The sequence below is a fragment of the Hypanus sabinus genome, assembly GCF_030144855.1.
Source record: "Hypanus sabinus isolate sHypSab1 chromosome X2 unlocalized genomic scaffold, sHypSab1.hap1 SUPER_X2_unloc_3, whole genome shotgun sequence".
Taxonomy (NCBI): Eukaryota; Metazoa; Chordata; class Chondrichthyes; order Myliobatiformes; family Dasyatidae; genus Hypanus; species Hypanus sabinus.
The window spans coordinates 39,868-57,382 of record NW_026779001.1 but is presented as its reverse complement, the minus strand read 5'-3'; the positions used below and the strand labels follow the sequence as shown (position 1 = coordinate 57,382).

General features: G+C 55.8%; 1 protein-coding gene across 1 annotated transcript in view; it reads right to left on the bottom strand.

The window, feature by feature from the left end:
• The window catches only part of sik2b (salt-inducible kinase 2b), a gene marked incomplete at its 5' end in the record, with an annotated part of 192,795 nt that overhangs the window by 140,082 nt on the left and 35,198 nt on the right, over positions 1–17,515 (bottom strand). Inside the window, 4 exons of the mRNA XM_059958100.1 lie at positions 1,401–1,553; positions 4,550–4,770; positions 7,050–7,173; positions 9,309–9,433. Coding sequence (XP_059814083.1) covers positions 1,401–1,553; positions 4,550–4,770; positions 7,050–7,173; positions 9,309–9,433 — 623 coding nt within the window. The remainder of the gene's footprint in view (positions 1–1,400; positions 1,554–4,549; positions 4,771–7,049; positions 7,174–9,308; positions 9,434–17,515) is intronic.

Sequence of the window (17,515 nt, the reverse complement as noted above, 5' to 3'; positions counted from 1 at the left end):
GTGATCACCGTCGAGGAAAGACCGTGCAAGATTAGTCGGCTCCATCATGGGCACCGGCCTCTCCGTGATATCCAGGACAGCTTCGAGAAGCGGGGCCTCAGAAAGACGGCCCATCACCCAGGATGTGCCCTCTTCTCCTTGTTATCATTGGGAGGGGGTACAGGAGCCTGAAGACACACACTCAGCGATTCAGGAACAGCTTCTTCCCCTCCGCCATCAGGGAGGAGGGTACAGGAGCCTGAAGACACACACTCAGCGATTCAGGAACAGCTTCTTCCCCTCCGCCATCAGGGAGGAGGTACAGGAGCCTGAAGACACACACTCAGCGATTCAGGAACAGCTTCTTCCCCGCCATCAGGGAGGAGGTACAGGAGCCTGAAGACACACACTCAGCGATTCAGGAACAGCTTCTTCCCCTCCGCCATCAGGGAGGAGGTACAGGAGCCTGAAGACACACACTCAGCGATTCAGGAACAGCTTCTTCCCCTCCGCCATCCAATTCCCAAACGGACATTGAACCCATGAACCCTCCCTCACTTTTTCAGATTCTGTTTTTACACTATTTTAAATTTAACTCTTATAAATGTATCTAAATGCTTACTGTAATTGATTTAGTTATTTATTTGTCTGTATGTCCTGCACTACCGCTAAGCTGACAAATTTCTCGACGCATCCCAGTGACATTAAACCTGATCCAGATTGCCTGCGCCCTCGCGACACGGCACAGAATGACGAAGGTAACGATGATGGTGTCCGGAGAGAGACAGTTCAATCGCCAAGGCGCGTGCTCCTAACGTGGGCAAGTGAAGGGTGAAGGGGCTAGCATTAAGCAGGTGGGCTGAAGGGCCTGTTTCTGTAACCTACAAATCTTGCACTAAAACGTGATTTTTTTTTCCTATTATTATTGAGCAGAACACTCTCCGCGGCCCTGTTCAGGAGCTCTCGAGACAGAGTGTAATGATGGACACTAGTGGGGAGGAGTGACTGTGGGGCGGTGGTGGGCTCGATTATTTCCTCGATTAACATTCAGCTAATCCTCACCGCAGGCGCTGGGAGAGGAACAGCTGAGCACGGATGTCAGTGAATCACTGGCAAAGTCCAAGTGTGAAGTGAATTATAAATAATTTAGAACGTTGTGACATATTTTTAGCAAAGCTGCGTGCTCCCGAGAAGCTCTGCCTGCCACAAAAATTCCTTCTGCGCAAGGTTTTCCACAGATGGGGGGCTGCGGAGTTTTAAAGACCGGCGCCAGAGGCACCTTTCGCGTCCACGCCAGGCCCCCCGCACCGTTAAACCCGGAGGTGTAAGTTCATGGAACGCCCAGGCACGGGGAGCGTGACCCCTAACACCACCGTCCTTTCACTCCTCCCGCCACAGATCTGCCGCTCGCCGGGCGTTACCTTGGCCACGGTTTGCTCCGCGATCGTGCTTGGCCGCCGCTGCCGGGCGTCGAGCCGCTGGTCCACGGGGAAGCTGCTGCGGTGCGACTTCAGCCTCTCCACCAGCAGGTAGTAGATGGCCGCAAAGTGGTTGTAACTCTTGTTCTGCAAAGACTGCCACAGGGGAGAGAAGGAGTGTTTAAAATCATCGCTTCAACTCCCCATCACCCCGGGGATAATCACTGGTGCTTGAGAGCCTGGCTGACGAAGGGCAGTGTACCTTCGGACGCAGGGGAGACGGGAAGGGGGAGGTGGTGCGGCCGGCATCGCATCAGGAGCTGCCGGTGTCAGGGGCTTGATAGCAAACGTCAGCCGGTAGCTCGTCAAGAGCTGGTCCAAGGAAACTCAGCTGGGTACGTCTGATAAAGTTAAGAACGGACGGGAAAGAGAGCACCAGGTACCTCTACCTGTAGAGAAATGAGATAAAATTCTCCGACTCGTTAACAACTTCTCCAATGTGTGCTAGACACGCCTGGATACAATTTAAGGTGGTTCATAGGGCCCGTATGTCCGAGGATAAGTTGGCACGTTTCTGTTGCCATGTGAATCCCATCTGTGACAGATGTAACTCTGAGATTCTGAGGTAGCTTCCTTGACTCATATGTTCCGCTCTTGCCCTCTTCTGGAAAAATATTGGAAAGACACGCACACACTCAGACACACACACACGCACACACTCACTCTCACACACACACACACAGACACACACTCTCGCGCGCACACACACACAGACACAGACACACACACTCACACACACACAGACACACACACTCACACACACACACACTCACACACAGACACACACACATACACACAGACACACACACACTCACACACAGACACTCACACACACACACACACACACACACAGACACACACACACTCACACACAGACACACTCACACACACACAGACACACACACACTCACACACAGACACACTCACACACACACACACACACACACACACACACACAGACACACACTCTCTCGTGCACACACACACAGACACAGACACACACACACACACACACACACACACGGCGGCTCTCTGATGATGTCTCGGATGAATGCACCAGAGGCAGGGCTAGGGAACGGTCGTGGGTAGATGTGCCCGTGGCCACACGCAGGCCCTCCCTCTTCACTCCAGTCCCCTTGGGTATTGGTGGCTAGGGTCTGGAGATTACGAGGTCCCTCCCTCCCTGTGCGTTACAGGGCAGCCCTCAACAACGTGTATTGAAACAGCGAGCCGCGGCAGGAGGGACTCCTCCCGCTCCCTCGTTGGGGAGAGTGGCAGCTTGTGGCGTGCCGTGGTGTCGAGCTGACGAGAGTGCGTGTACTTTTCCTGATCGTGGTCTCTTTGGGTGCTGTACTATTGCTTGTATGGTGGGGAGAGAGGAGACGGGGGGGGGGGGGTGCTGCTTTCTGCTGGAATCATCAGGGGGAGAGGGGAAAGGTTGATGCTTTTCTCTTGCTCGTGCGTGGGAGGGAGGGGGGGGGGAAGGAGGGGCTCTAAGGATTTTCTGCCGTTCATTCTTTGGGGTTTTTCCCTCTTCTGTTTCGTGGATGCCTGTGAAGAGTTGGAACTTCAGTTTGCATATCATCGGATATGAAATGGACCTGCGGAATCACGTCACGCAGACTGAGTTGTGTGTGTGTGGGGTGGGGGGGGGGGGGCTCCTGAGTTTCATGAGGCAGAATAGACCCAGACTCTTAAGGGTTAAGTCCGCCGTGTGTGTTACGTGCTAAGTTGAACGTTATCAGGTTTTGGGGGCGGGCTTTCTTTCTTATATATAGTACGACGTTTGTTTGCTGTTGGGATAACGTGGCGACAGAAGCAATTGCACTCGTGACGATTTTTGTCAACACTCCTTAGTGGAGTTATTTTCTTAAGACAGCGAGGAAAGATATGATTACACAGACCCTGAAAGGAAGTCTGAAGAATTCTTTAGTGATTTGAAAGGAACTTCTGGGGGTGGTGGCAAGAACGAGGGACGGGTTAAAAAAAAACACTCATCAATTCTTTCTCCGAATTATTGACGCAGCATCAGTTCATCTTTGTACAAGAGAGAGCCATGTTTCCACCAGACTGTTTGACAAAAATAACCGTACCCAAAAGCCCTGGTGCATCCCCTCCCGTCCCGGCCCTGCCCCTGTAAGACTGGAAGGCAAGGGGGGGGCTGCGTTGAAACTTTTTAAAGCTCTGGGGCATTGCGCACGGTCACCCCCCCCCCCCCCCCCGTACACGAAGGATGTGGGGAGGGTGCAGAAGAGGTTTACCGGGGGCTGCCTGGTTCAGAGGGCATGTGCTGTCAGGAGAGGCTGGAAAAACTTGGGTCGTCTCCTCTGATAGAGGTTCGCAAGACTATGAGAGGCACAGATAGAGTGGGCAGGGAGCATCTTTTTCCAGCAGGGTTGAGAAGTCTTCACTGCATTGAAGGTGGGAGGGGGTAGGTTCGCAGGGGATGTGAGGGGTAAGTTTCTTTTGTAACTCCGAGAGTACTGGGAGCCTGGAATGGGCTGACAGGTGTGGCAAACACATTAGAGGCTCTGAAGAGACCTTTGGATGGGCACGTCAATGTGAGGGAGTTAGGTGCAGGTAGGAGGGGGTTAGTTTTCCGATTTGCTTTCCAGCCGGCCAGGCACGACATCGCAGGCCGAGAGGCCTGTTCCCCGCACCACACGGCCCTGCGTCTGCTCAAGGAAAGGAACTAGTCACGGCTGTTGGCACTCTGGGGCTCTTCCCTGAGATCACTGAGAGCCCGAGAGGGAGAAGCCCCCTGCGACAATGCGCACGCTGAAGGCCCGAGGAGCCCAGCAAGTCGGGAAGGCCCCCGTGGAAATGACCAGGCGGTCGACGTTTCGGGCCGAGACCCTTCGTCGGGACCGGACGGGAAGGGGGAAGGCCCCCCCCCCCGCTAAATCACGACGGTCCTTTGCAGCGAGGTCTCCCGGAGAAATGCAGGGGGTTGGGCAGAGAATCTTGCGGAGGTCTCGGGCGGCATCAGGACTGGAAAACCCGGTGGCGGGTTGTTTAACGTCACCCGGAGTTTGGCAGGCCTGGGTAATCCAGGCGAGGGTTAATTCTCCGGGTAAAGCCGCCACTTTTACCTCAATCGTCTTCTGCTGGTCGATGCCCAGGCTGTGCATCAGCCGGAGGACCTGCTCGTTGTACTCGCCCGGGCCGGTCTCGCCCTCCCTGGGCTGGGGGTGTCCGACGGGCCTCTGCACCGGGACCTCCGCCAGCATCCACTTGTGCTCCTTGATCTGAGCAATGCTGAGCCTCTTGGACGGGTCTAACACCAGCATGCGGCGGATGAGGTGCTCACAGTCTGGGCGGGCGAGAAAGTCAACGCTCGTCAAAGGTGCCGGCTAAACAACATGGAGATGTTCATTTCCCCCCCTCACCTCCACCCCCTCCCCCCCACCGCTGCCCGACGCGGGCAGCAGCTACCAACCCTAGCGGATCGAGCTGGAAGCCCGCGAGAGCTCGGTTTCAAGGTTCAGGGGAAGTTCGGATCGGTGCCCGGACGGGGGGGGGGGGGGGGGTCTGGTCTCAGTGCAGGTCGCAGGGAGTGGGCGGTTTAAAGGGTTTCGTCAGGTGCTAGATGGGCCGAAGGGCCCTGTTTCTGTGCGGTAGCTCTCCGGACGCGCGGAAAGATCTGGCCGCCGAACGAGAAAGCTTTTCGCTGCGTCCTGGCGTGGCCGGGCAGGGCACTGAGTACGGGAGTCGGGGCGTGATAAGACGTCGCCGGGACTCTCGTCGCTGTTTCAGGCTCCGGCGACGTATTGCTACGTGTTTATATCTGCGCGGCGCCGATCCTGTCCGCGGTCGCTGCCCTGCTGAGCGGGGTTGTTGCCTGGCAACCTGCACGGTGGTAAAAGGTTTGCCTTGGGAATTTTTTTTTTTGGCTTTGAACTTGGGAAGAGTGGAGAGATCGACAAGGATGCTGTCAGGACTCGCGGCTGCGGGGGGCGGGGGGCCGGGGTTGCGGGGAGAAGTCGGCCAAGTTAGCCTTCCTCCCTTGGGACGCAGAGACGTATAGCGTTATGTGCCATGTTGTATGACATCATCATTATGTGCCGCGTCGTACGACGTCATCACTACGTGCCGATCGTGGTCTTTTTATGGCCATGATTGTTCTTGGCAAACGTTCCTACAGAACTGGGTTGCCGCTGCCTTCTTCTGGGGCGGTGTGTGTCTCCCCCCATCAGAGATTGTCTGCCTGGCGTCAGCGGGCTTGCCCAAAGGTGACCTGCAGGCTGGCAGACGGGAAAAGAGACCCCCCCGCCCCTGGCAGAGAGATACCTCCACCCCGTCACCCATCGTTGGGAAACCAAGCGCTGGTGGGCAGGCGGGTTTGAAGGAACCCGGAGGGTGGAGAGGGCCATCAGATGGAAGTGTTTTCAGGCGGGTACGGGTCCCGAGGGGTTCTGCGGCACGGGACCGATATCTGTCAACGTGGAGCGGCGGGCGAGTTTGTAAACCTGGCGGGAGCAGAAGATGTCGGGCACGGCGGGGGGCGGAGCGTGGGGGCAGGCGGCAGAGAAGGAGTGGCAGTAGGCGGGGGAAGGGGGCGGTGCGGGTGCAGACACGCACACACACCCCGCCCTGAGACGCCAGGCAAGGCCATCTGATTCCAAACAATCGGCTTATTGATCACTGCAGAATGTCCCCCTCTGGTGCCTCCTGACTCCCTCCCCTCTCCTTTCCCCTCTTCCCAACCACAATTCCCCCTCTCCCCGCTCCCCCTCCCTTCCCCTTTTCACCAACTCAGTCCACAACGGAGACCCATATCAGAATCAGGCTGCTCATCACTCACACGTCACGAAGTTTGCTTTACTTCGTGGCAACAGTACAGTGCGACGCGTAGAATTACTTCACTGCTCTGCAAAGGTCTCGGCCACCCCAGCTATTCTTATGTGTGCGTGCCTGAGACCTTCGTATCGCACGTTCACAGTATTTAAAAGACATTTGGATAATGGGAGGGGATTAGAACAGGGCTCCCCGAGCTTTCTTGCGCCATGGGTCCCGACTGAGGGGCCTCTGGGCCCCGGCTTTGGAACCCCCAGTTTAGGGGGATTAGGGTCAACGCAGGCATATTGGACTAGCTTTGTAAGTGGGTTAGCAGGGATGTGCTGGGCTGAGTGGCCTGTTACCTTGCTGGAGTATTAAACGCCACGTAAAGCGAAAGACATCCGGGGTGGGGGTGGGGGAGGGGGGGGGGCAGAGCGCAAGGCCGTTCGGCCCGTCGGATCCGCTCTAGCGATCCTCCGCGGCTGATTTACCGCCCCCCTCTCAACCCCGTTCTCCCTGGAGCCTCTGACGCCCTTTCTAATCCAGAACTCTGCTTTAGACACACCCGACGACTTGGCCAGCACAGCAACGAATCCCACAGCTCCCCCCCCCCGCCCCGGCTGAAGAACTTTATCCCCCAATTTGGAAACCTCCTCCCATACGGTGACCCCCCTCCCCCACCCCCAGCGACAAGGGGAAGGGAAATACTGAGCGGGTACAGCGGGAGGAACGAAGGAACGGCCGATGCTTTGGGGTAAAACCCGGCATCCGAGGGGGGTCCGGCTCGGCGTTTACGACCCTGCGCTCTCTCACCTTCGGACATGAAGTAGGGTATTCTGAACCTGCCCTCCAGGACCCTCTGCCTCAGCAGCGGGAGCGTCGGACCGTCAAAGGGTAGGGCTCCACAGACCAGCACGTAGAGGACCACGCCCAGGCTCTGCGGACACAAACGGGAAGAGGCGCCTCGCGTGAGGAGTCCGTCCACAACCCACGGTTTCACGCATCGCTCCGGGCCGCGGGCCGAGCTGGTGACGCTGGCCCGAGGCACGCCGAACGGGGGCTCCGTCCGACAGCGACGCCTAGACCGCGAGACGCTGGAGCCGGATGGGGCCCGTTCAGCCCGTCGCCTGCTCTGCCGTCCCGTCTCGGCTACCGCACGTGACAAACAGGACGCTTCTAACACAGGCCTGAAATAAGATGTTCCACCACGTAGGAGATCCCCACGCCGGTGAGCACGGGAATTCTAATCCCCGCGCTGGCGATCGCCATTTCCCCCACGTCGGTGATCGGCAAACTATGATTCACCTCCAGAGTTGCCCATCAACTTGAACGAAACCCAGCTGGCTGCATGACCCCACTGCCGCGCCCATTTGAAACTGATTCCCGTCACTTCCTCTCAGCTTTCAACCCCCTCCACCACCCGTTTCCACACTTGCCCAGATTTCACACTTGCACCCCGACCTGAAGCCCCCCCCCCCCCCCGCTTCCCCTCCTTCCCTCATTTCCGATTTCCCGGGCCTCCACTCTTTCCGCCCCCTCGTCTCACCCGAGGGGCGCCATCGCGTTACCGCGATCGAGAAATGCGCCCGGGGCTCGGTCAGCTCCGGAGGAGCGTAAGGAACTTGGTCCGGGTCAAGCAGCTGGACGGGGAAACAGTTTAAGCACAACGTTCACGGAATCAAAGAGTCCTCAAAATGCCGACTCCTTCCCTCCCTCCACAGACGTTGCCGGATCTGAGAGTTTGCAGCACTTCCGGGTTGATGATATTTTTTTTTTGAAAAGGCGCCAAGATCTGAGGCGGGCGTTGGATCCTGAAATCGCGGCCGGCAGGCTGTCGTCCCTGGCGAGTGGGGTACCATGGGAACTTCGCTGCGTGTGGAGGGCATGGAGGGAGACGTTAAGTTGCTCTGCTGTGGAAGACTGCAGACGACAGGAAAACGGGTGGGGTTGGCCGAACATTCGGTGGGTGGGTTTACTTGGTTACTGGAAAGTTAATGGCAGACAGGACTTAACCCAGACGTGTGAAGTGGCAGCAGGGGGCGCTGGTGAGCAACGTGCCCATCGACCGGACAGTTCACAAAGATACGTCTGTACTTCTTCTCCCATACCCGATGCCGCGACTCAGCCGCGTGCGATTGGAGACCTGCCGTTTACTTTCTGACGGCGTGCCCTCCCTGGCCAACTCAGCCACCCGGCTCTCTGCTGCCTCTGAGGGAGTTCGGCCATTTCTCGCCGACCCGAGATCAAAACCGACGAGGACGAGAGAGCGGGTGGGGGGGGGGGGGTGTTCGGTGCCGTCTGCCTGCGCTCGACCGGCCTCCCCCGCCCTCTCGCTCGCTGCCGCCGCAGTCCCGGCTCTCCGGGGCAAGGTTCGATCAGACCGCGCGGCTGGTGGGCGGTTCGCGTTACGGAGCGTGTCCGGTCATTGCTGTCTTGTGCGATTTTGACCGGGGCCCAACCGGGCTCTGCGGTGCTCAGTCGCAGAACGGCTGTGCGGTTCTCGGTGACACTACACCGCTCATTCCTGGACGTGTCAAAGCAGTGGCCGTGCTTTGACGCTTCCTGCTCGTGCTTTGGCATTTGCGCGATCTGGTCTCTCTCTTTATTTTTTTTTTGCGCCCTGAGCATTTGATGTCCGTCTTCGAAGGGGTTCCGCGGGGCGCTTCTCTGTTTCCTGGCCGTCTGTGGAGTTGACAAACCTCAGAGTTTAACGCTTCACACGCGCACTTCAATAATGAATGTCCTGCGAATGAATCTGACGGTCAGGCAGGCAGTCCCTGAAGGGTATTGGCAATGGCTGGGGGGGGGTCGCCCGTCTTGCAAAGACTCACTGACTCCCCCCCCCGGAAGACGGCAAGCCACTTCTGCAGAAATATACGCCAAGAGCTAACACAGTCCGGACAGACCAGGATCGCCCGCCGCAGACGCACAGGACTGTCTCCCGCTGTCGGGCGCGATTCTAACATTCTAACCCACGCACGTGAAGCCAACCGTTTCGACGGAGGGAGCAAACGCAGACACAAACAAGAAAGAGAGACATTTTGAAAACGAGATTGGAAGGAAAACGGTTACCCAGATGTCCAGCAAAGGCCCTTCGTATTGCTGTCCTTCGAACACCTCCGGAGCTGCATAGGGCGGGCTCCCGCACCACGTGGACAGAGGCTCCCCTGGCTTGTAGAAGTTAGCAAAACCAAAATCTGTTTGAACAGAACACAACATCGGCGGTCAGCCTCCCTGTCACCTCTGGCGCTCCCATCCCCCGCAGGGCTGGCTCTGACCTTTCCCTGCCCCCTAACCTCTCGTCGCCAACACTTGGCCACCTACCGGGGAACAGGCGGGGGTCTGTACCCGCGGGCTTTTGTCCTGCCAGACAGAAGTCTCGTGGGTGGGGCTGATAAAAGGCTTCACTCACGAGACTATCTGCCAAAAGCTCGGGAGTTTCAAATACCGTACAACCACGTAACAATCACAGCACAGAAACAGGCCATCTCGGCCCTTCTAGTCCGTGCCGAACGCTCACTCCCACCTGGTCCCACCGACCCGCACTCAGCCCATCACCCTCCATTCCTTTCCTGTCCATATACCTATGCAATTTTACTTTAAATGACAATACCGAACCTGCCTCTACCGCTTCTACTGGAAGCTCGTTCCACACAGCTACCACTCTCTGAGTAAAGACGTTCCCCCTCGTGTTACCCCTAAACTTTTGCCCCCCAACTCTCAACTCATGTCCTCATGTTTGAATCTCCCCTACTCTCAATGGGAAAAAGCCTATCCACATCAACTCTATCTATCCCCCTCATAATTTTAAATACCTCTATCAAGTCCCCCCTCAACCTTCTACGCTCCAAAGAATAAAGACCTAACTTGTTCAACCTTTCCCTGTAACTTAGGTGCTGAAACCCAGGTAACTTTCTAGTAAATTTTCTCTGTACTCTCTCTATTTTGTTGACATTTTTCCTGTAATTTGGTGCCCAGAACTGTACACAATCCTCCAAATTCGGCCTTGCCAATGCCTTGTACAATTTTAACATCACATCCCAACTCCTACACTCAAAGCTCTGATTTATAAAGGCCAGCATACCAAAAGCTTTCTTCACCCACACCCTATCCATAGTTCCCTATTCGATACCTTCAGGTATTATTCCTAGACTTCACCATTATTCCTAGACCTAATTAAATACAACTATTAGAATCACAGAGTCACACCAGACAGGGAGAGGCCATGCCGTGCAAGACTCCCATTTGGCCCCCCCCACCCCGCTGAACCAGGGGTTCACCATCTGGTACTGAAACCCCGGCTCAAAAATAAATACACCTACCTGTCCAAGTGTTCGTGCCCCTGGCTGAACCACTTCCTCCGGTATCCTGGTCGCCACCCCACCCCCCACCCCCGGAGGGTGAACGTGGCCCCCTCAGGTTCTCATTAAATCTCTGCGCTCTCGTCCTAAACCGGCAGCTCCCTGCCTCCTGATTCCGCAGCACAGAGGGCCGCGTGCGCTCAGCATTTCTGCGGTTCCTAACGTTGCCACCGCTCTCCGGGGGGGGGGGGGGGGGGGCGGGGGGATTCTAAAAAAAGTCCCGGTTCGTCCAACTCTCTCCCCGACTTTGCATCCTCAGGAATCTCCTCTGCACTCTGTCCAGCCTAATGGCGTCCTTCCCGCAGGAGGAATATCAAAACCGACATGATGTTTCCCGTGCGGCCTCCGCAGCAGGGCATCTGCGCTGAATGCCCCGTCCGGCGAGAGGTCAGCAGGCCAAATACCCACTCGTGACGGAAGCCATTGGCAAACCACCACCGGCTTGGACTGACGTTCCGGAGCATTCTCCGGGGCTCCGCCATTCGCTGAAAATTGTCGCTCCTTCCTAACCTGACAAACTAGACTCCGCTTGCCATTCCAAAGGGTGCAAGGTCCCGCCGTAGGGCCTGGTCGCTGTCACAGACGCAGTCTGGCACGCCGACCCTGACCAAGCCTTGAACAGGCTCCTTCGAGGTCAGAGCTGCAGACGGTGAACACGGACGAGGCTGGCGCCAAGCCCCGGGGAGCACCGTCACTCAGGGGTCTCCAGCCCAGAGTTCCACCCTGGCTCTCTCCCCCTGAGCACGGAGGACAGTTCTGCACCCAGCCCCCCCCCCCCGCGACCTAACCGCCCACAGCAGCCCGCCACGTGCAACTTGCCCAGGGTCAATCCGCGGCCCTGCCTTCATCATCACTCCGACGCTACGAGACTGATTGATCACCGTCACCCCAGCTAACCGGAATCAGGAGACTGAAACGATTCCCTTTGGTCTTCTTTCAATTTGGCTACAGGATATGGACGTTGCTGTCAACACGAGGAATGGGAGCCGGAGCCGGCCATTCGGCCCGTCGAGCCTGCCCCGCCGTTCGATAAGATCACGGCTGATCTGGCCACGGGCTCATCTCCACACACCTGCCTTTTCCCCACAGCCCTTAATCCCCCCTACCCTGCAAAAATCTATCCAACCTCGTCTTAAATACATTCACCGCTCCACTGCTTCACTGGGCAGAGAATTCCACAGATTCACCACCCTCTGGGAAAAGCAGTTCCTCCTCATCTCCGTCCTCAATCTACTCCCCCCCGAATCTCGAGGCAATGTCCCCCGGTTCTAGTCTCGCCTACCAGCAGAAACAACTTTCCTGCCTCTACCTTATCTGTCCCTTTCATAATTTTATACGTTTCTACAAATGAGGGCATTTATTGCCCAGACGGTATCAGTGCAGGTGGAAGTGCCCTGACAGTGGCGTTGGTTACGGACACGAGTCTTTAACAGTCATTCAGTCACACGTGAATACAGCCAGGCGCAGCAGCATCAGTCATACACTGCACAAGGCCCACATACCACGCATCACATACGTGTGCAGTCACACAAAATCACCCAAATCCCTGGGGGTCACGGTCTTGTAGATTGTTTGTGCCCGGATGTTGTCAGTTGGCAGACAAACGCGCACAGGCACGCACCGCCTAGCGGCCTGCCTTCCGCGGAGCGAACACTGGAGAGCAGCAGCCAATCCAGCACGGACACTTGACACAGCTCCCCGGCTGGCGACACCACAGCTCGAGGCCTGGTCTGGGCTGCTGCCGAGGCCCAGTGGCCCTCCCGCTGTCGGGCTCCTCACTGAGAGCCGGGGGTCGTCCGGGTCTTGCGACCACCAGGAAAGTGTCCAGGACAATCACCCGCCGTCAGGCCGTGGGCCGACTCCCGTGCCTTTCCGTAGCAGACAGCAAGGCGACCCGCTCCAAGTCCAGCATCTCCGCTGATCGGCAACTCACTGACGGGAAAAACTGCAGATGCTGGAAATCCAAAGCGACACGTATGCACGCACGCACACACACACACACACACACACACACACACACACACATGCACACGCACACACACAGAGTCACGCACACACACACAGTCACGCACACACACACACACACACGCACACACACACACACACACACACAGAGTCACGCACACACACGCACACACACACGCACACACGCACACACACACGCACACACACACGCACACACACGCACACGCACACACGCACACACACAGTCACACACACACACACGCACAGTCACGCACACGCACACGCACACACACACACACACAGTCACACACACACACACACGCACACACACACACACACACGCACACACACAGTCACGCACACACACACACACGCACACACACACAGTCACACACACACGCACACACACACAGTCACACACACACACACGCACAGTCACACACACACACACGCACACACAGTCACACACACACACACTCACACACGCACACACACACACACACGCACACACACACAGTCACGCACACACACACACACACACGCACACACAGTCACACACGCACACACACACACACACACGCACAGTCACGCACACACCACACACACACACACACGCACACACACACAGTCACACACACACACACACGCGCACACACACACACACACACAGTCACACACACACACACACGCACACACACACACATACACGCATGCGTGCACACACTTGCCCCAGATATAAAAACATAAAAAACTTACAGCGCAATACAGGCCCTTCGGCCCACAAAGCTGTGCTGAACACGTCCCTACCTTAGAAATTACCAGGCTTACCCATAGCCCTTTATCTTTCTAAGCTCCATGTTCCTATCCAAGTCTCTTAAAAGACCCTATCGTATCCGCCTCCACCACCGTCACCGGCAGCCCATTCCACGCACCCACCACTCTCTGAGTGAAAAACTCACCCCTGACATCTCCTCTGTACCTACTCCCCAGCACCCTAAACCTGGGTCCTCTTGTGGCAACCATTTCAGCCCCGGGAAGAACAAAGGATCTGTGATACGTTCCCAAGTCTTGATGGTGCCTGGCGGGGGCAGCTCGTGGGTCCTTGCACCCCTCAGAACAGGTGTAGATCGTCACCGCAGTGACAGGCAGCGTGTGGAGAGGGCGTCGCGTGTTTGGTAAAAGGCGCGGAGAGGGGTGGTGAGGGGTGTGGGTGTCTGAGGTGGCAGGAGAAACCGCCAGTGGGAGCTCAGCCAGAGGATTCAATACCTGACCCGGATTCCTGAACGGAAACCAGGTATCGGTGAGATCGGTGCGTCCGACCCCTCTCCCTGTCCACCTCAGACAGCAATCCGGGCCCCCACAAAAAAACTCCACCGCGCGGGGAGTCTTGTGCCCTTTGAAATCGGGGCCACCAGCCAAGACCTGAGTTAGGAAGCATTTACGTTTCCACAGGCTGAACAGCTTCAGTCAAAGTAACTTCAGCGGAGACCCGGGGAGACTGCAAATGCCGTTTCCAGTCTCACCTTTGAGGATAAAATAGTATTAATTAAGCAACAGCTCCGCTCGTCTCACAGGTTGAGCGTCGCAGACCCACAACAAAAGTCCAGGCCTGCCTCGGTACAAACGGCCAGAGATGTCCAACCGACCTCATTCAAAGCTCTGCTGGGTCAGAGGGCAGGAAGACTGCGAGTGGTTTTCAGCCCCTTCTCTCAGGAAGGATGAACCGAAACTGGAGAGGGTTCAAAGGAGGTTCACAGAAAATGATTTTGCTGGATCGAATGGCTTGTCATATGCAGAGCGTTTTGTGGCTCTGGAATTTAGAAGAATGAGGGCTGACCTCATTGAAACCTATCAGGAGTCCTCCATAGAGGGTACGTGGAGAGGATGTCTCCTATAGTGCAGGAGTCTAGGACCAGACGACACAGATAGAGTGGATGTGGAGAGGATGTTTCCTATAGTGGAGGAGTCTAGGACCAGACGACACAGATAGAGTGGATGTGGAGAGGATGTTTCCTATAGTGGAGGAGTCTAGGACCAGAGGACACAGATAGAGTGGATGTGGAGAGGATGTTTCCTGTAGTGAGGGAGTCTAGGACCAGAGGACACAGATAGAGTGGATGTGGAGAGGATGTTTCCTATAGTGGAGGAGTCTAGGACCAGACGACACAGATAGAGTGGATGTGGAGAGGATGTTTCCTATAGTGGAGGAGTCTAGGACCAGAGGACACAGATAGAGTGGATGTGGAGAGGATGTTTCCTATAGTGGGGGAGTCTAGTACCAGAGGACACAGATAGAGTGGGTGTGGAGAGGATGTCTCCTATAGTGCAGGAGTCTAGGACCAGACGACACAGATAGAGTGGATGTGGAGAGGATGTTTCCTATAGTGGGGGAGTCTAGGACCAGAGGACACAGATAGAGTGGGTGTGGAGAGGAAGTTTCCTATAGTGGGGAGTCTAGGACCAGAGGACACAGATGGAGTGGATGTGGAGAGGATGTTTCCTATAGTGGGGGAGTCCAGGACCAGAGGACACAGATAGAGTGGGTGTGGAGAGGATGTTTCCTATAGTGGGGGAGTCCAGGACCAGAGGACACAGATAGAGTGGGTGTGGAGAGGATGTTTCCTATAGTGGGGGAGTCCAGAACCAGAGGACACAGATAGAGTGGACGTGGAGAGGATGTTTCCTATAGTGGGGGAGTCCAGGACCAGAGGACACAGATAGAGTGGACGTGGAGAGGATGTTTCCTATAGTGGGGGAGTCCAGGACCAGAGGACACAGATAGAGTGGGTGTTGAGAGGATGTTTCCTATAGTGGGGGAGTCTAGGACCAGAGGACACAGATAGAGTGTGTGGAGAGGATGATTCCTATAGTGGGGAGTCTAGGACCAGAGGACACAGATGGAGTGGATGTGGAGAGGATGTTTCCTATAGTGGGGGAGTCTAGGACCAGAGGACACAGATAGAGTGGGTGTGGAGAGGATGTTTCCTATAGTGGGGGAGTCTAGGACCAGAGGACACAGATAGAGTGGATGTGGAGAGGATGTTTCCTATAGTGGAGGAGTCTAGGACCAGACGACACAGATAGAGTGGATGTGGAGAGGATGTTTCCTATAGTGAGGAGTCTAGGACCAGAGGACACAGATAGAGTGGATGTGGAGAGGATGTTTCCTATAGTGGGGGAGTCTAGTACCAGAGGACACAGATAGAGTGGGTGTGGAGAGGATGTCTCCTATAGTGCAGGAGTCTAGGACCAGACGACACAGATAGAGTGGATGTGGAGAGGATGTTTCCTATAGTGGGGGAGTCTAGGACCAGAGGACACAGATAGAGTGGGTGTGGAGAGGAAGTTTCCTATAGTGGGGGAGTCTAGGACCAGAGGACACAGATGGAGTGGATGTGGAGAGGATGTTTCCTATAGTGGGGGAGTCCAGGACCAGAGGACACAGATAGAGTGGGTGTGGAGAGGATGTTTCCTATAGTGGGGGAGTCCAGGACCAGAGGACAAAGATAGAGTGGGTGTGGAGAGGATGTTTCCTATAGTGGGGGAGTCCAGGACCAGAGGACACAGATAGAGTGGACGTGGAGAGGATGTTTCCTATAGTGGGGGAGTCCAGGACCAGAGGACACAGATAGAGTGGACGTGGAGAGGATGTTTCCTATAGTGGGGGAGTCCAGGACCAGAGGACACAGATAGAGTGGGTGTTGCGAGGATGTTTCCTATAGTGGGGGAGTCTAGGACCAGAGGACACAGATAGAGTGTGTGGAGAGGATGTTTCCTATAGTGGGGGAGTCTAGGACCAGAGGACACAGATGGAGTGGATGTGGAGAGGATGTTTCCTATAGTGGGGGAGTCTAGGACCAGAGGACACAGATAGAGTGGGTGTGGAGAGGATGTTTCCTATAGTGGGGGAGTCTAGGACCAGAGGACACAGATAGAGTGGATGTGGAGAGGATGTTTCCTATAGTGGAGGAGTCTAGGACCAGAGGACACAGATAGAGTGGATGTGGAGAGGATGTTTCCTATAGTGGGGAGTCTAGTACCAGAGGACACAGATAGAGTGGGTGTGGAGAGGATGTCTCCTATAGTGCAGGAGTCTAGGACCAGACGACACAGATAGAGTGGGTGTGGAGAGGAAGTTTCCTATAGTGGGGGAGTCTAGGACCAGAGGACACAGATAGAGTGGGTGTGGAGAGGAAGTTTCCTATAGTGGGGGAGTCTAGGACCAGAGGACACAGATGGAGTGGATGTGGAGAGGATGTTTCCTATAGTGGGGGAGTCCAGGACCAGAGGACACAGATAGAGTGGGTGTGGAGAGGATGTTTCCTATAGTGGGGGAGTCCAGGACCAGAGGACACAGATAGAGTGGGTGTGGAGAGGATGTTTCCTATAGTGGGGGAGTCCAGGACCAGAGGACACAGATAGAGTGGACATGGAGAGGATGTTTCCTATAGTGGGGGAGTCCAGGACCAGAGGACACAGATAGAGTGGACGTGGAGAGGATGTTTCCTATAGTGGGGGAGTCCAGGACCAGAGGACACAGATAGAGTGGGTGTTGAGAGGATGTTTCCTATAGTGGGGGAGTCTAGGACCAGAGGACACAGATAGAGTGTGTGGAGAGGATGTTTCCTATAGTGGGGGAGTCTAGGACCAGAGGACACAGATGGAGTGGATGTGGAGAGGATGTTTCCTATAGTGGGGGAGTCTAGGACCAGAGGACACAGATAGAGTGGGTGTGGAGAGGATGTTTCCTATAGTGGGGGAGTCTAGGACCAGAGGACACAGATAGAGTGGATGTGGAGAGGATGTTTCCTATAGTGGAGGAGTCTAGGACCAGACGACACAGATAGAGTGGATGTGGAGAGGATGTTTCCTATAGTGGAGGAGTCTAGGACCAGAGGACACAGATAGAGTGGATGTGGAGAGGATGTTTCCTATAGTGGGGGAGTCTAGTAC